General features: G+C 40.8%; 1 protein-coding gene across 5 annotated transcripts in view; it reads right to left on the reverse strand.

Annotated features, from left to right (window-relative positions):
* LOC121280155 (ERC protein 2) overlaps positions 1-22,900 on the reverse strand; it is an 859,042-nt gene that overhangs the window by 822,263 nt on the left and 13,879 nt on the right. For all 5 annotated transcript variants that reach the window (XM_041191852.1, XM_041191854.1, XM_041191850.1 and 2 more), the window contains exons 2-3: positions 20,243-20,423; positions 13,849-14,655 (exon numbers count right to left, since the gene is read on the reverse strand). In XM_041191852.1, the coding sequence (XP_041047786.1) occupies positions 13,849-14,517 (669 nt within the window). In that variant the 5' untranslated portion in view covers positions 14,518-14,655; positions 20,243-20,423. The remainder of the gene's footprint in view (positions 1-13,848; positions 14,656-20,242; positions 20,424-22,900) is intronic.

A 22,900-nucleotide genomic window follows, 5' to 3' on the forward strand; every position in this document is an offset into this window, starting at 1 on the left:
CTGCCAAATTGAGCAACCTCACATTTTCCTACATTATACTCCATCTGTCAAATTTTTGCCCACTTACTTAATTTATCCATATCTCTTTGCAGACTGTAATAACTCTGTCGTCCTCATAACTTGCTTTCCCTCCTATCTTTGCATCATCAGCAAATTTAGCTACAATACTCACTTCACTTCATCCAATAAACTAAACAAAATCGTACAACATATTTTTAAGACCAGCAACTGAGTTTGCTTTACACATAATGTTCCCACGACAGTACAGAACAAAGAAAACACAAAGCAATTCAACTTACACCATTGTCCAGTTGTACAAGTTGATTGTAAGCAGCCAAGATTGTTTTTTTCAAAAACACGAAAAAACTCAGCAGGTCTGGCAGCATCTGCGGACCCGAAACGTTAACTGTGCTCCCTGCCACAGATGCTGCCAGACCTGCTGAGTTTTTTCAGGTATTTTTGTTTTCGATTTCCAGCATCCACAGTTTTTTGTTTTTATATAAGATTGTTTCTGTAATCGCTTACATGGAACAAAATTAGAATTTTTTTGTATTATTCATTACAGCCTAATAAATTTACCACTCAAAGCTCCCTGATAGCTCAAGACTCAGAAGGTCCTCTGCAGGAGAGAAATAGAAGAGGATAATTCTGGGGGTTCAAATTACCCACTCATTGCATGTGACAGGAAAGGAATAAACTGAATGAGAAAATGGAATTCCTAAAACATGTGCAGCATACTTATATGCCTAAAGGGGGAAAACATCTGGTTGTGGGTGATTAAAAAGATCAAGTAACAGAATTAAATGTGGGTACACTTCAAGAGTAGTGATCACTGTTGAATAGTAAGGGAACAGATTGGTATAGGGAAGAATTTAAGAAGATGGATAATCTAGCTGAGGCGAGGTGCAAGAAGAAATTAGCACACAGGGCTGTAGATCAATAGTGGATTTAATTTAAAAACAGAAGATTACAAGTTTTTCAGAATAGAGCTAAGCAATCCCCCAGCCAACAGATTAGATCAAAGTTCTGCAGTCCTGCCACATCCAGTGGTGAATGGTAGTAGACAATTAAACAGCTAACCAGGGGAGGAGGCATCACAAATATCCACATCCTCAATGATGAGGGAGCCTAGCACATCAATGCAAAAATGAGGCTGAAACATTTGTAACCATATTAAGCCAGAAGTACCAAGTGGACAATCCATCTCAGCCACCTCCTGAGTCTGCAATATCATGGATGCCAGTCTTCAGCCAATTTGCATCACTTCACATGATATCATGAAACGGCTGAAGGTTCTGGATACTGCAAAGGCTATGGGCCCTGAAAACATTCTTGCAGTAGAACTGAAGACTTGTGCGTCAGAACTAGTTGTGCCCCTAGCCAAGCTGCTCCAGTGGTGCTAGAACACTAGCATCTACCCGACAACATGGAATGTTGCTCAGCTATGACCTGTACAAAAAGCAGGACAAATCCAACCCAGCCAATTATCACCCCATCAGTCTACTCTCGATCATCAGTAAAATAATGGAAGGAATCATCAACAGTGCGATCAAGCGGCACTTACTTAGCAATAACCTGTTCATTGATGCTAAGTTTGGGTTCCGCCAGGGCCACTCAGCTCATGACCTCATTACAGCCTTGGTTCAAACATGGACAAAAGAGCTGAACTCCAGGAGGTGAGGTGAGTGTGACTACCCTTGAACTGAAAGTCAATGGGAATCAGAGAGAAAGCTTGCTTCTGGTTGGAGTCATAGCTGGTGCAAAGGAAAATGGCTGTGGGAGGTCAATGATCTCAGTCCCATGACATTGCTATAGGAGTTCCTCAGGCCCAGCCATCTTCATCTGCTTCATCAATGACTTTCCTTCCATCATAAAGGTCAGAAGTGGGGATGTTCGCTGATGATTGCACAATGTTCAGCACCATTCAAGACTCCTCAAATAATGAAGCAGCCTGTGCCAATATGCAGTAACCTAGACAACATTCAGGCTTTGGCTGCTAAGTGGTAAGTAACATTCATGCCATAAGTGCCAGGCAATGACCATCTCCAACAAGAGAGAATCTAACCATCTTCACTTGACATTCAATGGCATTATCATTGCTGAATCCCCCCATTTTCTACATCCTGGAGGTTACCATTGACCAGAAACAGAATTGGGTCAACTATACAAATACTGTGCCTGTAGAGCAGATCAAAGGCTAGGAATTCTGCAGCAAGTAACCCACCTCCTGACTCTCCAAAGCCTGTCCACCCTCTACAAGACACAAGTGAGGAGGAGTTTGATGGAACACTCACCACTTGCCTGGATGAATGTGGCTCCAACAACACTCTAGGAGCTGGACAGCATCCAGGACAAAGCAGTCTGCTTGATCAGCAACCCATCCACCTCCTTAAACATTCACTCCCTTCACCACTGAGACATAATGGCAAAAATGTGTATTATGTACAAGATACACTGCAACAACTCACCAAGGCTCCTTTGACAGCACCTTCCAAACCTGCGACCTCTATCACCGAGAAGGGCAAGGGCAGCAGGTGCATGGGAACACCATCACCTACAAGTTTCCCCTCTAAACTACACACCAGCCTGACATGGAACTACATCACTGTTCCTTCAACGTTATTCAGTCAAAATCCTGGAACTCCCTTCCTAACAGCACTGTGGATGTATGTATATCATATGAACTTCAGCAGTTCAAGGCAGCAGCTCATCACCACCTTCCCAAGGGCCGTTAGGGATGGGCTACAATTACTGGCCTTGCTAGTGACACCCACATCCTGAGAAAGATAAAATAAGAGCGGCCAATGTAATACCATTTTCAGAAAGAAAGGCAGAAACAACATGGATAATTAAAGTTTCAGTGAATGAGAAAATTTTGGCATCTTCAGTTTTAAAAAAAATGAAATTACTAAATATCTTGATAAACAAACATAATTAGAAGCAGCCACCACAGATTTCAGGCAGATGGTGCTTAACAAACTCGCCTCCGTTAACAATGTGGCAGAGAAGCAAAAATTATCAACTAAGTTCCCATGTTCCAATTCCTCCTGAAAGCATATGTGTGAGGAAACGATCAGCATCATCCAGAATCACCGGTCAAAACCTGCTGAGAATCATTACAACTTGCACGTGAATAATGGCCATTTAAGTGAGTTATTGTAGGCTGACAACCATCTGAGAAACATTTTTCCTCCCATGTTACAACCATAGCAATACTTATGTGCAAAAAAAATCATTATTTTTTTCCTCAGTAACTAAAAGCTCTAGGGCCAGATTTTCATGTTGGAGGTGGGACCAAACCTGCCATCATGATTCTTGTTGGCTTCGACTGAAACAGCATACCCTTGGAGCGGGACCGCTGAAGGGCCCATCTTGATTTTTTTTTTTTAAAAAAAGAGTTCCAATGAGCTGGACAACAGATATGAACTCCAGTTGCTTGCACTTAAAAATGCAGATACGAGCCTCCTGGTCCAAAAAATAAATAAATAAATAAAATAAATAGAGGTTTGCCCAAAATTTGACCCTTGTATGGAGTCGTCCCCCTGCCTCTGCCACCACCCTTACTGACCTCCCTCAACATTAAACTTGCCTCAAATGCCACCCTTAAGCCTCTATAACTCCTCCAACTCAACTTAAGAAATTTTCTGACTTCCTGTTCGGCCTGCATGGCCTTTCCCACCTGTTCACTCAGTGGAGTCTGCAGGGCTTCCAAAGACCTCCTGCCCCAGTGAAATTCTTACAAAGCTTGACCTTAGGCCTTTCAATAGGGGTGGGCCAGCTTCCTACACTGCATCCTTTCCCACACCCTCAAAATGCTGTTGGCTGAAACAGCGGAACAACTTACATCTGCATTGCTCAGTGGCCATTTTTTTTCCATCCTGCTGCCCAGTGATCCCATTTCAGGACTGCAAAATCCAGCTCCTAATGTCTGAAATAGGGATGTAAATAAAACCTTCAAGTTCATATTTCACAAAAGCAATTACATTTATCCACATTGTTTTGTGCATCTTCTATTACCTTCACTTTTATATTGACTGAAATGACTAATAAGAACAGGATATATGACTTCAAACTGTGGACTGAATCACGTTACACATAGCCACTCCAGCTATTCCCAGCCTCTAGCTCCACTTGACATTTTGTCACTCCCTCTTTGCACTGCTACATAATACCAGCTAGTTACACAATATTTTGCACCTAGTTTATTTCTTTTACACTTCAATGTGATGCACTCCATTCCAGATTCAAAACTCTCTACAAAAATTAGTTCAAATAACCAAATCGACCTCTTCAATGAAGTGGTGAATTGAACAAGCTAATTATTACTTTCTCCACCATATACTACAATATATTAAGTAAGTTAATTGACTGCTGACAGTGTTCAAAAAAAAAAACAAGAATGGCTCAACATTACAAACAGATTTTAGAGGAGAGGAGCTGAGTTACATCAGTCAACACACTTCATTCGATCAGACATCCAGCTCTCTACACCTGCACCCCTAACCAGGATGGTTCGAGGGCTCTCTGCTTTCTTCAAGAACAGCCCACTCAGTCCCCATCCACCACCACCCTCCCCCGACTGGATGAACTTGTTTTCACAACTTCTCAACTTTATTCACTTCCTCCAAATAAGAAGTGTTGTTATGGGTACCATCATTTCCTAGCCATGCCTGCCTGTCTTGAACATTCACTCATCCAATCTAAGGTCCCCTCCCTCAACTCTTTTTCTAGTAAATAACTGTATCAATGCCATTTCCTGCTATCGCTCTGAACTGGGTATCACCAACTTTCCTTTCAATTTCCAGCCTTCTCTAACCTTCACATGGTCCATCTCTTAAAATTTTCCCTTCATTCCTTGACTTCTCAGTCTCCATTTCTGGGCACTGAGCTCACTGCTCCCATAGCTACCTAGACTACACTTTCTCACACCCTGCTTCCTGTAAGGACTCCATTCCATTGTCTTAGTCTCCATTTCATCTGCTCTTATGATGCAACTTTCCACACCAGTACTTCTGATGTCTTCATTTTTCCTCAAAGAAGGTTACAACCCACCATGGTTAACAGGGCCTTCAACTGCATCTGCCCCATTTCCCATGCTTCAGCTCTCGCTCTTTCTCCTTCCTCCCAGAACCATGATACAGTTCCTACCTTTCAACCCACCAGCTGCTGTCATCCTCCAGCATGATGCTATCGAGCATTTCTTCCCCTCCCTCTCAGTATTCCAAAGAGCCCATTCCTCGCTTACCCCAACAACACCTTCCCACCAGTACCTTTTCATGTAAGAGCAGCATATGCAACAAATTTTGTCTCCCATTTTTTGACTGTCCAAGCTCCCAAACACTCCTTCCAGGCCAAATAGCGATTTACATGTACTTCTTTCAATTTAGTATATTGTATTCGCTGCTCACAATGCAGTCTTCTCTACTGGCGAGGTCAAATGTAGATTGGGTCTCAGTTTTGCGGGACACCTGCATTCCAGCCGCAAGCAGTTGAAACTCATGTTTCTGCTCATTTGCCACTTTAATTATCCAACTTCCTCTCATTCCGATTGCTGTTCATGCCAACACCCCCCACCCCACAGTGTTCCAATGAAGTTCAACATGAGCTTGAGGAACAGCACCTCAACCTTCGATAAGGCACTCTACAACCTTCCAGATTCAACACTGAGTTCAACAATTTCAGTCTGTAATCTGCCACCATTTTGTTTCCATTATCTCTGCAGGTTTTTTTGTTTCATTTTTCTGTGTGCTTTCAGAACGCAACTGTTCATCTGTCTGCCTCTCCTAGACACATGTTTTGTTTCTTTACTTGCCCCATTACCGGTCTCTATATCAATGACTTGGATGAAGGAACCGAATGCACTGTTTCCAAATTTGCCAACAACAGAAAGATAGGTAGGAAAGTAAGCTGTGAAGCGGGCATAAGGGGTCTGCAAGGGGACTTACATAGGTTATGTGAGTGGACAAAGATCTGGAAAATGGAGTATAATGTAGGAAAATGTGAACTTGTCCACTTTGGCAGGAAGAATAGAAAAGCAGCATATTATTTAAAGAGAGGGATTGTAGAATTCTGCAGTACAGAGGGTTTTGGGTGTTCTGGTACACAAATCCTGGAAAGCTAATATGCAGGTACAGCAAGTGATTAGGGAGGTATTAAAAATGTTGTTGTTTATTGCAAGGGGAATGGAATATAAAAGTAGCGATGTCTTACTGTAGTTGTACAAAATATTGGCGAGACCACATCTGGAGTACTGTGTACAGTTTTGGTCTGCTTATTTAAGGAAGGATATAAATACTTTAGAAGCACTTCAGAGAAGGTTCACTCAACTGATACTTGGGTTGGGGGTGTTATCTTATGAGGAAATGTTGGACAGGCTGGGCCTGTACCATTGGAGTTTAAAAGAATGAGACGTGATCTTATTGAAACACAAGATCTTGAAGTACTTGACAGGGTGGATGCTAAAAGGATGTTCACCCTTGTGGGAAAGACTAGAGCTAGGGGACAGTTTTTAACTAATGGGTCTCCCATTTAAGATGGGGATGAGAATTTTTTTTTCCTCCGAGTGTTGTGAATCTTTGGAACTATCTTCCCCAGAAACCGGAGGAGGCAGGGGCACTGAATATTTTTAAGTAGAGATAGACGGATTCTTGACTAAACAAGGGAGTCAGAGATTATCAGGGGTAGACAGAATGTGGTATTGAGGCCACAATGAAATTAGCCATGATCTTATCGAGTAGTAGAGCAGGCTCAATGGCCCAAATGGCATACTCCTGCTCCTCATTCATATGTTTGTACATTCATTGGCCAGGCACCACAACCTCTTAATCTTTCCTGTCCTCCACTCTATCACACACTTTCCCTTTTGTTCTTTTTCCCACCCTCCCTCCACCCCCTTATCATGTGTTTAAAATCTATTACGTTTACAACTTTTCCCAGTTCTGATAAAAGGTCACTGGTCGGAAGCATTAGCTTTCTCTTTCCACAGGTGCCACCGGTCCAGAGTATTGCCAGCATTTTCTGTTTTCATGTCTGATTTCCAGCATGTGCAGTATTTTGCTTCTGCCATGCAACTGTAACACTGATTATCAAATCGTCAATTTCAAAGAAAAGCAGTGGCCAATATTTATCCCTCAGCTAACAATGCTAAAAACCAAATGATTTTGTCATTATCACATTATTGTTTGTAGGACTCTCCTGTGCATAAATTGGCTGATTTGTTTCCAACATTACATGTGACTGCACTTCAAAACTACATTACTGGCTGTAAAGCACTTTGGAACATCCAGAGTGCATGAAAGGCGCTAGATAAATGCAAGTCATTCTTGCTATCGCAGAAGTCATCCCATTCAGCAGTCTCCTGTATATTCACCCATGCCCACCAACCTTCTGAGTGCGATATACCAGTCACCTGCCAGCTCCTCCCAATTAACAATTGGAAGTGATCAATCACCCCCTCCTAGCAACTTTCAATTGCCTGGGATCTTTTTATGACTGACCAACCATCAATTGTCATCTTCCAATTGATTGATAAACCCACAATGACCCACCATTATTCTGATTGGTCAAATTCACAAAGCATCCTTCCCTATAAAAAAGGGGCCTTGCAAACATGCAAAAACACAAAAAAGGAACAATTGGCAGTTTTGCTTCAATTATTTAACTGTAAAAAAAAACTGATGTTTTTTAAACTTGTAAGAAACTGGTTGTCCAGCTGACATTTTCTGTCTTCGAAGATTAAATAAGAATGTGGTGAAAATCCTATGTAAATTCCACTAAGGAACTTAACTCAAACAGACTTAAATGTTAAATATAGGCTATGATTAGTTCAGAAGTCCAGAAACCAAAGATTAGAGATCATACGGCATGCATCCCACTTATGAAACCTGTTATTTGTCTGTTTCAACAAATAAAAAAAAGATAGTTTTGAAAACCCAAACTTGGTATCAGGGTAAAGGATACATTAGAATCTTCTTTACATTCATTAAATTTGATAATTCACAAGCAGTATTCTGAGAACAATGATCAGTAACTAAAATATGAAACATATCCCACTGTTATTTGTAACATGGTTCATATTTCTGATAATGTATAACTATAATCTTTCTACAATTACTTTATACAGGAACACGACAGCATTAGAAAGTGCCTAGACTGTATCAGAGATTTTAAGATATACATTTTCAATTAGTCCTCAGCTGAAGTATTGTAGACAATTCTGGGCGTACACCAAAAGAGATGCAAAGGTCTTAAAAAGAGAGAACAGAGGAGTCTACCAGGGATGAGGAACATTGGGGGGTTGGAGGGGAAATTTTACAGCCCCATTGCGGCGGGGGCTGGACCTGAAAATGTGGCGAGCCATTCAAAAGTCCATCGACTTCGGCAGGACCGCTAACTCCCACTAGCGGGAGGGGCCATAAAATTCAACCCTAGGTCCGAGAGGTTGGAAGAAAGTGAGGACTGTTCTTCTTGGAACAGAGGAGGTTAAGAGATGACCTGACAGCAATTTTCAATGAGAGGTTTTGATCGTTTTTTTCTATATGCTCTATCAAATATAATTGATTTTAAAACATTGGCAAATGATCTAGAGGGGAGATTAGGGAAAAACTTTCAGTTATTGGGATCTGGGACACACTACTTGATAGAGGTAGTAGTAGTTCATGTTGCAAATAATTTTAAAGGAATTTTGGGCAACTCGAGGTGCTTACAGAGTTATGGAAAAATAGTATGGAACTAATCACGACTGTTCTTTCAAAGTGCAAGTACAAGCATAAATGGACAAATGACCTCTTCTAATCTTTCAATGTAATGATGTCAAATTCAATAGTTTTTTAAATTGTGAAATTGCTTATAAATATTTAACTCTCAGAACAAGATTACATCACTGCCACAAAACAGGAAAACTAAAGTTTTACTGAAAAAAGAGACATATCAAAAGCTTTTTGTCTTTTACTCATCAGGACACTTCACAAGAATAAGCGGAAAACAACAATTTTGTGAAGAGTGTGCTGATTGGTTGGCAAGTGGATTCTTAGTGGTAGAGGCATTGTCATGGATAATGTGCCAGTGATGGTGATGGACAGTGAACTGCCAAGCATTGTTTGAAATTTAAACTAGGCAGCTTGACTGATTGGTAAAGACATTGCCATGAGGAATGACTCAGCGAATGGCTGTCACCAATTTTATTTAGCTGAAACAGGCCCAATGCGTGTACATGTTCTTTCTGTTGCAAAGAACAGGGCTGTGTGTATTAATATATGTAGCAGCCAGTACACACAAATGCACCACACTGCAAACCCGACTGACAATCTTAAATTGGTTGTCAAGGTACGGACTGTACCCAACCAGCCAGTACTTGCAAAACTGAAAACAGTGTCCAACATCAGATGCGATTCTGTGATTGGACAACATTTGCAACCAACTTGGGAATGTAAATTGGGTTTGCACTGTGGTGCATGCGTGTGTACTGTAAGCCACATATATTAATGCACAGGGCCCTGTTCTTCGCAGACAGAAAGAACATGTACACACAATGTGCCTGTTTCAGCTAAACAAAGTAAGTGACAGCCATTTGCTGACTCATTCCTCATGGCAATGCCTTGACCAATTAGAGTCAAGTTGCCTGGTTTAAATTTCAAACAATGCTTGGCAGTTAACTGTCAGTCACTATCACTGGTGCATTTACCATGGCAATGCCTCTACCAGAGTCCACTCACCAACCAATAAACACTCTCTTCTCAAAGTATAAATTGTTCTTTTCCCCTTAAAATTGGTATTCTTGAGGCGTCCTGATGAGTTCAAGATGAAAAGCTTCAACATGTCTCTTTTTTTCAGCAGTACTCAAGTTCAGAAAAATACTTAATGCAGGACTTCTTAGAATCTTAGATTCTAACAAGCTGTTTTCCCTGGATGGAGCATCTAGAACTAATGACCATAGTCTCAGGAAAAGGCATTGGCCTTTTAGGACTGAGATAAGGAGAAATTTCTTCACTCAAGCTCCTGAAACTTTAGAATTTTCTACCCAAGAGAGTTATGGATGTTCAGCTGTTGAATATATTTAAGCTGGAGATAGGGCACGAGTTTATGAATGAAATCAACCACAATCTTATTGAATGGCAAAGCAGGCTCAAGGGGCCATATGGCCTCCTCCTACTCTTATTTCTAATGCTCTTACAATACCACTACAAAAATATAAAAATATCCCATTTACCTTTATCTGTATGGTAAACTCATGCTATCAGTTCAAAATGTTAACGTGTCCAGATAAATTTGTGGCCAAGTCATGTGATTCCAAACACAATGTTAAACAATACCATATTAGGAAATAATATAGCAAAAAGTTTCAATTCTGTAAAATGACTTGTGAAATCAAATTTAAACTTTCTATTAAAATGATGACATTTGCATCAAGTTAATTTTAACAAATCAGTTCAATTGATATCACAAATTAAAATATAGTAGCTTTGCATTAAAATACTAGCAAAAGTTGTTAGAAATTAAGGAAAAATTTTGTGATAATCAAGTGCAAATATAATAAGTATATATTTATTCATGTCAAAATGCTACAAGGGGAAAAGTTATTTTTAGTATCAAAATTGGGAGGAATAGAACAATTTCATTAGAGGTATCCACATACTTGGATCTTCAGGTTCAACATGCTTATTTAAATTGTTCAACTTGGGGCAAACAGTGAATAACCTTGGAATGAAATTCAACTCTAATATAGAGCAGGGTATTATCAAATTAGCCACACAATCTCAATGACCAAATTTATGTTTATCTGGAAATAAAACTATGATTTTTCTATTGATCTAGTGCTGCTAGCTCTGAATGTGCTACAGGTCTTGCACAGCCAGCAACATATTGAAGTAAACACACCAGATTTTTGTTATATTTAAGAGCAACAGCCAAGAAAATCTTGTTTTATTGGGTTTTCCAAACTCCATTAATCATTTTGTTTTGGAAGCAAAACCATCCCAATGTGGAAACAGAAGTCGATACTTCATGTTAGTCTGTCCAGTGTTCTATCATAGACAGTCTGCACATCCACTTTTTACAGGAATCAGCAATGATAAGATGCACTATACAAATGTTAATGCAGAGCAATAGCATACTTTGATCACTCTCCCAAGAGCTGGTTTGTAATATAAAAGCAACATTTTCTATTATTCTATGATAGCTGGGTGTAGACTTGGAGCTCCTACGCAACTTGTAACTTGTTGGATTCATTAAAGCTGCCCAATGGGAAGCAACCCACTTAGAATAAAGCTTGCCATGGAAGTCAAAAAAAGCCGTTGTAGCTGACACCACATTCAAGTTACACAGCATCAACATCAAATTCCAAATTCTTGTCAATAGTTTGGAATTCATAGTCATTTCTGTACCTGTACAGCACTAATCACAGTTTTGACTTCCCCACTGGTTAGACCTTACTAATAATTAGATTAATTTCAGGCTTCAATCTGCATTAGAACACCTGGAATTAGTAGAGAAGCAGAAGGCTTTTGCAGACAGATTCCATTGCAGCTGAAGTGAAAACAAGTAGTTTAGTTGGATGTCAGATTCAAAATGGCTCAATGAATTACCATCTTAAATGCTTACATTCACTCCACCACCATCTAACAAAAGATTTTGTTGGCATCGAATAGTCAAGCATTTAAAGCTCCAAGCAGCTACCGAAAGTAATTGTGTTCTTTTATTGTTGGCAATTTATTACAACTCCAAAACAAAAAGAAATTTAAAAAATATTTTGTTCAACAACTTTTGATTTCTGCACTCCTATTGCCTACATAAGATGCATGGCAGCACTTTACAGCTCAGCAGAAAAAAGGCGGACAGTGAGGATTTAGGAGAAGTTGGAAAGAAGAGGGTTTGTAGGAAAGCAAAAGCACAAAGAAATGAGTCTCAAGAGGTTTCTCAAGGTCAAGAAGAAATCTCCAGGTGGAAGCAAGGTGGCTGAATGAGTAGTCATTGATGGTGGAATGGAGAAAGCACTCCAAACAAAAGACAAGCCAGCACTGGAGGACCAGCACTCGGAGACAGAGCTGGAAGTAGGGAACTGAAGATGAGGATGAACTCAGTCTTAGATAATGGTGAGGAAGATATAATAATTATCATAATGTTATTGTAATTTATTGTTAAGTAGAGTAACAGTGGGATCTGTGTCTATGGGTCTATGCCTGTGTGTGACTTAATTGAATTAAAGGCAGCTGGTCTGAAGGCTTTGATGTATTAGAAGATAAGCTAGGTTTGAAATGTTAAGTAGGTAAACATTGGGGTAAAGGGAACATTTACATTTTTAAATAAACCAGTCTAGATTGTTTTCAAAGGAGGGGTGAAATGTGTCACCTAGCCAGGTGAAGTTCAGAAACAGTGTGTTTATTTTTCCCAAATATTACCAGTAAAATTAGTGCTGTGAGAGATTTTTATTATCAGAGAGGTCCAAAGACAGAGTGAAACAATGGGAATTTGCATTCAAAGGGGAAAGTATGTATAAAGCAGCAGAGGTTGTGTGTAAGGGCAGGCATTTTAAGATCTAAGAAGTGTTAAAATCCTTCAGCACCTATGCCTCAAGCTGCTGTCTACAACGAACTGAAGTTAAGGGAACTCACTTTGAATTGGATTGTTCAAGGTATCATGTTTCTTTGCCTTGGTCTTTTTAAAATCTGTGTGTCTTACTGTTTCCTTAAAGAAAGTGTAACTGGGAGTTGATTAACTAGGGGATTTAGAAGTTATCATAGTAGTAGTTTGTAGATGTATTTAAAATCATTTCTTCCATTAGTAGAAGTTTAATTTAGTTTCCTAAGAAACCTATAAGACTTGGTGGTCTTATTACTACTGAATTCAAGGCATGCATCTTGAAATTTATACAAATTGCAAAACAGTTGTGGCAGTTGTTTCAAGTTTCCCTTTGGGATTTGAGCAGCTCAGTGTTTACCATCAGTGTGCCATAACAACAACTTGGGTAGTTAGTGGGGTATGACCTGGACAATGGTAAAGGGGACCCAAGTATGCGTATAGGCAAGTATAGCACTCCGGATGGCATCGTTTGAATATCATCGGAACAAGGAAACAGCAAGATGAACATTGCAAAATCGCAATAGCATGGATCGAGGTTTTGGCTTTGGAAGAGAGGTAGGAGTAAAGGTGAGCAAAAAGTGTTGGTTTTTGTTCAATTGGAGGGCAGTAAAAACAGCTGGGGACAAGTAATAAACCAAGTATGTTTCATACCTCTACGGTGAGTCTCAAGGTGGCATACAAGGTGAAACAAAGACGAAAGTGCATTGCAAACACACTAAATTGTGTTCTGTTTGCTTTGCCCTCCTTTCCTCATCTTCTCTTCTGTTTCCCCTTCTTCATATCATTCTTCCTTCCCCTAAGTTAATTTCTCTCTACTGCCACCATCTATTCTCTTCATTCCCACCCCACGTCCCCAATATTTCTTCACTTTTTCTCTTTCCAATTCTTGCTCTCCCGTTTTCACCCACCTCTCTGGCTCTACAACTTCAGACAATGAAAGGTTTAGAGACAACGTAGATATTGAAATGTGTGGCTAAATTAGAGGCAGTAACAGTTGGGAACTCGAGCAATGGGTAGAGAGCTCAGGTGGGTGAGCAGGATAAAAGATGACAGCATCCATGCCATCTGTCTGGGCATGGTGAGAAAGGTTACTCATCAGCTAGCAGTGGATCCAGTCTCTTGGCTGATGTCCATCTGAGTCAGTTGCTCCAAGGTGAATTATCCTTCTTGTTCTAAAAAAGGTTTAACAAAAACTGGCACAAACCATGATTTAAACATGTCAAAGCATCAACTGTCTTAGGAAGATTTGATCAAATCATAAAAAATAGATACCTGGCTTTCCTCATGGGACACTCTCATCTGTTCCTTAAGCACGGACATCCTGGCCGCCTCCTCTTTCCTCAGCACCCGTTCCTTCTTCAACTCGGGGCTCCAGAAAGTTTTGATGCTGTTCATGGATGATCCCAGCTTGGTGTCTTTAATTTCCAGCTCCTTCCGGAGGATCTCGTTCTCCCTCTGCAGATCCTTGAGCTGCGCTTGCATGTCGACCATGGTGTTATCACGGCCCTGCCTCAAGGTGGCGGGCACTTGGTGGTGGTGGTGGTGAGATGACGGGGTCACCATGCCGCTGTGCTGGTGGTGATCGCTGAATGACAGGGCATCTCCGCCGGGAGGAAGCCCAGCCGAGGCGATGTTTGGACTGCTGCCCATGGCCGTAACCCGTCCCCCGTAGGTTGCTCGGTTCGTCGCCCTGCCCAGAGTCATGGTTCCTTTGGGAAAGCTGGTGGAGGCGACCCCTTCATGGTCACTCAGGTACATGGGCCCCGATGTGGCGTAGGCTGCATTCAGGGACTGGATGTTCTCCATGGACAGGGTTTTGCCAGCTCCGCCCGTTCCGCTGCTGTTTGTTCGCCGGTGTCCCAGGCGAGGGGACCGGGGAAGCCGGGGAGACCGCGATGGGCTGCCTTCCACGTGGCCCACTGCTCTGGAACTTCCGTACATGGTTCGTGTGTCTGAATCAAAGGCGGTAATGTTACAGGACTCGCCGTCAGTCGATGCCTTTGCTTGTGCTGCCTGTTCGAGCCTGTTACTGTATTTCCATTAGGGCCGAGAGACAAGGGTTTGCCCTACTCTGCAGATCTAGAAAACATTAAAAAGACAACGCATGAAATAATTTTTCCTGACAAAACGAACAGATGAAACATTTAGGGGTAGATTCAATCAAAACTTATAGGCGGAAACAAAAACTGAAATCCCCTTCAAAATTTATCCTATACTACATTTTTTGTAGAGAGAGAGAGAGAGCGTTCAACACAGGTAACGTGTCCATGTGCATTTTAAAACTAACACCTTATCTAGAGAGTGAACAGCCTTAGTACTTGATCGTTTATCAGCTGAAAGTTCACAAAGGAGCGCTTTCACATCCAATAAAGCCAGTGTCAAGCTGACTCATTTCATTTAATTATTGTTTAGGTGAGGCAAAAACAGAGACTTCATGATTTACAAATATTGAAGTATGCAATCGGTTAAAATGGAAGTGTTAAAAGGAGCAGTGGGTGAGATCTTTACAGCATTAGTCATGAGTAGTCCGCTTAAATTGTGGTTTGAGTTAGTCAAGTAAAAGTGACATCCTACTTCCAGTCTAATTTGCAATCCGTGGAGGAATGCATTTCCTCTCATTTCACCCCCACCTCCAACTGGCATGGACAAGATGGGCCGAATAGCCTCCTTCTGTGCTGTAACTTTTCTATGGTTCTAATCTTTATGTCTTCCCCAGCTCCTTAATTTTCTCTTCCCGCTTAGTTTAACTGATTATACTATCTTTTAATTTCCTCTCCCACAGGAAAAAAGATACAGCAGCTTCGATACTCTTACAAAAGTAACTTTTATTCGTATAGCACCTCTAAAGATGGTAGAGCATCCCATGGCACTTGACAGCAGTATTATAAGGCCAATACCAAGCCGCATAAGATGACATTAGGGCAGATGACCAAAAGCTTGGTCAGAAGTAGGTTTTAAGGAGCATCTGAAAAGTAGAAGAGAGGAGTAGAGGAATCTATGCTGCACCCACACGGCTTATCAAGGAATATCGGTTGTTGGGCAGGAGGAGACTACAATGAAAGGGAGGCATAAGGCTGCTTGAAAACAAAGATGAGAATTTTGAAAGAAATCAAGGCATTGCTTAACTGGGAGTCATGGCAGATTACTCAGCAGAGGGGTGATAGGTAAGAAGGATTTGATGTAAGTTAGTACATGGGCAGCAGAGTTTTGGGTGACAAGTTTATGGAGGGTAGAACCTGGAACAAAGACATGACTGAGGGTTTCAGTAGCAGGTGAGCTGAGGCAGGGTGGAGTCAGGCAACATTACAATGGTGGAAATAAGCTGTTTTAATGATGGCACAGTTATGTGACTGAGTCACATATGATATCAAGGTTGCAAATAGACTGGTTCAGCCTCAGGACAATTGCAAAGAAGAGGGATTGCGTTAATACACTACAAACTGTTTTCTAGCTGAGACTGAAGACAATGACTTTGGTCTTCTCAATATTTAGCTGGAAGAAATTTCTGCTCAACCATTACTGGACAACCAAACAGCTTGATAATTTAGTAACAAGGGAAGACTTGAGAGATGGTGGTGAGGTATAATGGGTGTTGTCAGTGTGCATGTGAAAACTAACACTGTGTTTTTGCACATCACCAATGGGCAGCATGTAGATGAGAAATAGGAGGGGACCAAGGACAAATCTTCAAGGAACATCAAAGATATTAATTCAGCAGCAGGAAGAGAAGTCATTGCAAATAACATTCTAGCTATGGTTAGATAGATAAGAATGGAACCGGGCAACTGCAGTCCCACCCAGATAGATGACAGTGAGTGGAGGGGTATTTGAGGAAGGTGGCATAGTCCAACATGTCAATTAGACTACAGGCAAGCTTAGAAAGTCAAGGAGGGATATTTACCTTTCTCCCAATCACACAGAATGTCACTTATGACTTGAAGAAACACATTTTGGAATTATGGAAGGGACGGGAGCATACAGCATGCAAATGGGTGTGCCTAATCCTTAGTTCATGGTTAGAATCTCACCTGCTTCCTAACAGCATCTAAATCACATAGCTCTGCCAAATCGATTCCTTTTGCACTGTGTCAAAAATAAGCAATGCAAAATATGAGCTATTAATGAAAATGCTCATCTCCAGAAAAGCCTACTGGCAAAAAATGCTCTACTTGTGTGGTCATAAATAGTGATTTATTGAAAAAATAAATAGGTGATGTCTTTAACAGGAGAAGAACAACCTGACATAAGCAAAATACTGCAGATGCTGGAAATCTGAAACAACAGAAAATGCTGGAAAATTTCAGCAGGTCTAACAGCATCTTTGGAGAAAAAAAAAGTTAACGTTTTGAGGCCTTATGCTGTTAGACCTGCTGAGTTTTTCCAGCATTTTCTGTTTTTGTTGTCTGACATAAGCAAATGCTTCCAATATTGCTACACACCATCTCAGGTCAGACTCTGAAGAAATATAGTTAATTCCTGGTTAGAACCTGAGAGGAAGGGAGCTGTTGGGAGAGCACCACGTGTCAGTTAGGAGAAACTAACAACACAATCTGATTTTTTTTCTCCTTCTCATTACTCCACAAATTTCAGTTGTGACATTTTTCCAGAGCACTGTTCATTAATCGTGGTCAAAAGCTTTTCTCTGCACAGTCCAGGAGGGATTAATTAGATACAAATTCAGGGAATAGCAAAATTGGGCCTCATTCAATTCACAAGACATTCCAACCAATATGTCATTTTCTGGACACAGAACATCCTTGTTAGCTTCTGTCAATATCTCCAAGGGCAACACACCTTTTGAATCCTCTCTACAGGGATCTGTCCAGCTTTTATTTGCTACTTTCTTCCCAATCATGAAGACAATGCATTGTCTGACTTGACAACTTACTAATAACCCAGTTTTGCACTTTTAAAAATAGTAAACGGCACATATTGAATCACAAACGCTAATCTATTAACACTCGAGTAGGTGTTGCATTTTCCCCATTGTGTAGCATTTTCTTGCAGTAGCAGTTGTCCAAGATATTTTATCAAACTGAGTTTATGAAATATATCTGTTTCCCAGGAAATAAATCACACATTTTTGATCACTAACTTGTTAACTTTAACAGCTAAATGTCTGAATTAAAATTTATTTTTTAAATCATGACCACAATACATAAGTGTAGTTATTATATATTTCTTCTGCAAAGAAAAAGGCCAGTGTGTGTGCAATGTACAATGATAGCAACTGGAATATCCATGTTTTGCCATCAAATTAATTGTTTTGCATTCCAGTTTATTTTTGTTCTAGCATGCAAGCTCATTGCAAAAAGGAAGTTAATTACTAGGACAGGTCCAAATTTTAGATTAATCATTGGTCTGAAATTGCTTTTATGTCTGGGCATATTGAAAGGGTTTGTTGTTGTACATGAACTGATTACTTGCTCCAAAGTTACAGGCCATATCAACATCCCACAGACATTGTTACAGGATGGAGCGAGTCCAAGTTATCAGTCATTACTTCAGACTTTCCAGCAAACAAAATTCACATTTCTAGGCTTATTATGAAGTTAAACTTGGGAATTTCCTTTAAAAAAGGAAATAAAAAGTAATGCTGCTTCTACATGTGCACAATTGAACAAGTGAATTAGGTTGATATTATGCTTGATAGTACAGAACTCAGTGTATTGCTGAAAAAAGAGACATGCTGAAGCTTTTCATCTTGCACCTATCAGGATAGAACAGCAAAAATACTACATTTCAAGGGGAACAAGTTCAGACTGCGTGAGAAAAGGGTGCTGATTGATTAGTCAAGACATTGCCATGGGGAATGCTTCAGAGAACAGTTGTTGCCCAAGCTTTTGTTGCTTCCGTAATTGGACAACACTTACTGAACAATCGAGTGTGCTGAAAATTACATTAACAGCCAACTTAAGATTATCAGTCAAGCTCACAAACGTGGTTTACTTACGTTTTGTTCTTCGCTTTGAAATTTGATATTATTGTGATTCTCTCCTAACAAACGCAAGACAAAAAGCTCTTACAGCATGAATTAGTTTAGCTGAATAAATAATGGAGGGGAGGGGAGGGGAGTGACTGTGCCTGTAATTCAATTCATGGGTTAGCAAATTTGCAGAAGGATGTAAAGTTAATTTTTTTCTATTACTCCTCTGAGTGGCTTGGGTTATTAATGGCACTATATAAATGCAAACTTGTTTTTGCCCAAGTCAAATTATCTAAAAGTTACCATTAGAAAGCTCATGCTTAAATAGCTATTTGGAGCTAACAAGGTTATTGTATTTTCATTTTGACAGCCTAAAATATTCTTCTAAAACAGTTGTCATTTAAGCACTTCCAGAAATCATTAACTGTAGTCCTTAATGTTTCTTACAACTCCAATACTTAATGGACATGTCAATGGCCACGTTAATAATCTATTCAAAAGCAAAATACAGCAGATTCTGGAAAACTGAAATAAAACCAGAAAATGCTGGTAATACTCATAGGTCAGTCAGCATCTGTAGATGGAGAAATAGGATGGGATTTTCCGGCCTTATCTTGGTGGGACCTGCCACAGGAGATTCGGTGGACCAGCCGAGTTAACATTTCAGATAGATGATTTTTCATTAGAACTGGGTAAAAAGTTAGAAATGCAACAGGTTCTAAGAAAGTGAAGGGGTTAGTGGATGGGAGAAAGAACAAAAGGGTGGGTCTGTGATAGGGTGGAAGGCAGAAGAGATTAAAGGACAAAAGCATTCATGGTGCAATGCCGAAAAGAGGGGTAATGTGGCAAGTAAATAAACAAAATATGTGTCTAGAGGATGTGTGAATGGTAGAATAATGAAAAGCTGCTGCCTGAAAGCAAAAAAGTGAGGGAAAACAAGAGAGACTTGAATCAAAACCAGCCAAGAAATGGGACAAGAGATTACATTCTGGAATGGTTGAACTCAGTGTTGAGTGCAGAAGGCTGCAAAGCACCTGATCAAAAGATGAGATGCTGTTCCTCAAGCTTGCATTGAGGTTTATTGGAACACTTCAGAAAAGCAGAGAGGTCGGCTTGGGAGCAAGGTGGAGGATTAAAATGGCAGACAACCAAAACTCAGGTCACCTCTGCAGACTGAATGGAGGTGCTCTACAAAGCGGCCACCCAATGTGCTTCCGGTTTCTCCAATGTAGTGCAGACTGCATTGAGAGAAGCGAAAACGGTATACTAAGTTGAACGAAATGAGAGTAAATTGCTGTTTCACCTTAAAGAAACATTTGGGGCCATGGATGATGAGAAGAACAGGTATCGTATCTCCTGCACTTGCATGGTAAAGTTACCACGTTTCAGGGTGTCACAGAGGGAACAGTCCCTTCGGAATGTGCAAGGGGAGAGCAAGACGTGTTTGGTTAGCAGCACTGGTTACTCCACCAATGTGTGGCAGTCCCGAGGAGCATGGGCAGGCTAAATTAAAGAGTAGAGAATTGGCAGGCAGAATTCAATAGTTGAACGTGCAAATGTATCACATTAGATTAAAAAAACCAGTGGAATACATTTTAAAAAAGGCAACATGTCGGAGGTGAGAGCAGGAAGGAGATCAAAGGTTTTGGTAGATAAGTCATTTAAAATATTAGTTAAGTGTTCAAGGTGATGAAGAAAGTGAATACAATGTTGAGATGTATAGTATAGAGCACAACTTACAAGTCCGAGGATGTTATACAGAAGTTATATCTGGCATTGACGAGGCTGAACAACACTTCAAAGTCAGGATTCGGGAATTGCAGGTAAATGCTGATTTATTGGAGAAATTCCAGATGACTGCTTTGAGGACAATTCCCCCAAAATTAAGACAGCAGAGTTGTCTATCCTGGGATTTTATTCTCTGGAGGGACAAAAAAAAAATGATGAAAATAAAGAGGGCTTTGAGACAGATCTTTAAAAATTTTAGAACAATATTCTCTTCTACTCAACCCCCAAAAACATGCAATACAATAACAGAACTATTCATGATCTGGCACTGATGGACATTGAGGGTGAAAGAAAGATTGCATTCTTCCAATCTATATCCAACTTATGCCAGCGTCTTATTTAACCATAATTGAGACAATAAAAGGACAAGAGAGTAGGCACATTACAGAATCTGGCCTTTGTTGCAATTACATGGTAGCCAAATGATATTAAAAAAACTATATAAAAAATGCCACTTATAGCTCCAAGCATGATTCTAAAATCTTAATATTTGTACTGCAATAAAATGTTGAATTCAATCCACTGCCAGCTTTGAGCCTAAAAGAATCACTACCTCCAGACAGTGATCACTCTTCTGATGTACTCTGTGTTACCAATTGAAGACAATCACATTTTACACACTTCAGCGCTGATGAAATTGACTCAAGAGTAAAGGACATTTCTCGCTGAAAGATCATGAACTACAGACAATCCTTTCAAATCTAGTATCTACTGAAAGTACTCTCAACTTCCAGGAGTAGTTATTTTAATTTGTAGGAAACACTGTCAAAGTTAGCTCCTGGTACCACCTGACTAGGTAAAAACAAGGCAGGGAACTAGAGACAAACTGTCCAATATTAAAAAGGAGGAAACATAGAAATTAGCTATACAAATATTAAAATGGTTTGTAACACATCCTCTATCAGTTGCCATACAATATATTTTCCCCCAATTCACAGCTTAAAACTTTTCTGACAAGATTAGGCCACCAAAAACATTATTTGACATTTTCTCCATTTAAAAAAAAAACACTGCCACTTGACACAAGCAAAGGGTCACTCTCTGCCCCCTACATTATTTCTACAGCTCCAATGGCACTCCTAACAGAAAGGAGGCAAAGTGTTCCAGAATACAATGTGTCAATAGCTAAAGGCCGTTTCCAATAAAATTTTTACAATTCCAAAGCCTTTCTTCATGAAGTCTATTTTGTTGTGACAGCAGATGGTTCACTGGAGGCCTTCTGGCTGTTTCTTATTCATTCATTCATGGGATGCGAACGTTGCTGGCAGAGCCAGCATTTACAGCCCATCCTCAATCACTCAAGCAGGTGGTGATGAGCCTCCTTCTTCAAACTGTGCAGTTCATGTGGTATAGGTACTTCCACAGTGCTGTTAGATTAGGAATTCCAGGATTTTAACCCAATATATTTCCAACTCCGGATGGTATGTGACTTGAAGGGGAGTTGTGCAAGCATACCTTGTAGATGGTACCTATTGTAGCCATGCTGTGCCAGTGGCGGAGGAAATGAATGTTTAAGATGGTGGATGGGGTGATCAAGCGTACTGCTTTGCCCGGGATGTGCCAAGCTTCACGAGTGTTGTTGGAGCTGCACTCATCCAGACAAGTGGAGAGTATACCATCACAACATGTGCCTTCTAAGTGGTGTAAAAGTTTGTGGGTTGGGGTGTGGATCAGATTGAGTCACTTGCTGCAGAATGCCCAGTCTCTTACCCGCTCTTGTAGCCACACTTTTTATGGCTGGTCCAGTAATGGTTCTAGTGAGTGGTGGCCCAATGACAGGCATGCCACCAAACGTCAAGGAGAAATGGTTAGACTCACTCCTTCGGTGATGGTCAAAGCTCGGCAGCTGTGTGGCATAAATGTTACTTCCTACTTAGCCCAAGCTGGATGTTGCCAGGTCCTCTTCCATGGGGACCAAACTGCTTCATTACCAGAGGATGCTAATTAAGATTCTTGAGTGGGCAATTAATGCCCAATTAAGAGCCTCATTCCACCAATCAAAGCCCAAAAAGCAAACTTCATTGGGTTTGTTTGAGGGCTTCTGGGGGGGACCCTCATTCAAAAGGCACTCACTGGTTTATTGAGGGACCCCATCATCAGGAGAGGGGACCCACAGAGAGTGAAATCCCTCTCCTTTCTTCCAACACCCTACCCACCCCTAGGTGACAAACTCATCCCCACAGCTCCCATCCTGCCTTCCCTCAACTGTGGCCCGGGTCCCTTGGCAATCTTAGGCCTCTGGTGGATGCATTACTGGCAGCTGTCACTGCTCCCATTTGTGCTGACAGGGAATGGAGAGCTGCTGGCCTCCAATTCTGGGGTCATAAACCTTGATGAGGGTGGGCACTTAACTCCAGCAGGCCTTCCCCAATAGAGGTGAAGCAGGGCTCCTGCCAGTCCTCATAGCGCTTGGCAAGACAGCCGTCACCAACACTAAATTCCACCCTTAGTTTATTCAGAGAATGCTGCAACGTGCAATCTGCTGTTGGCAGCCTCAGCCAAGTGAAGACCCAATAAAATGAGGGAGGAGGCACATAGGTATGATTCCTGCCTCATGAACATCCTTTCAGGGAATCCCTCTGAAGTGCACAGATCCAGCATAAAAGGTTG

Source organism: Carcharodon carcharias, chromosome 7 (assembly GCF_017639515.1).
Source record: "Carcharodon carcharias isolate sCarCar2 chromosome 7, sCarCar2.pri, whole genome shotgun sequence".
Lineage (NCBI taxonomy): Eukaryota > Metazoa > Chordata > Chondrichthyes > Lamniformes > Lamnidae > Carcharodon > Carcharodon carcharias.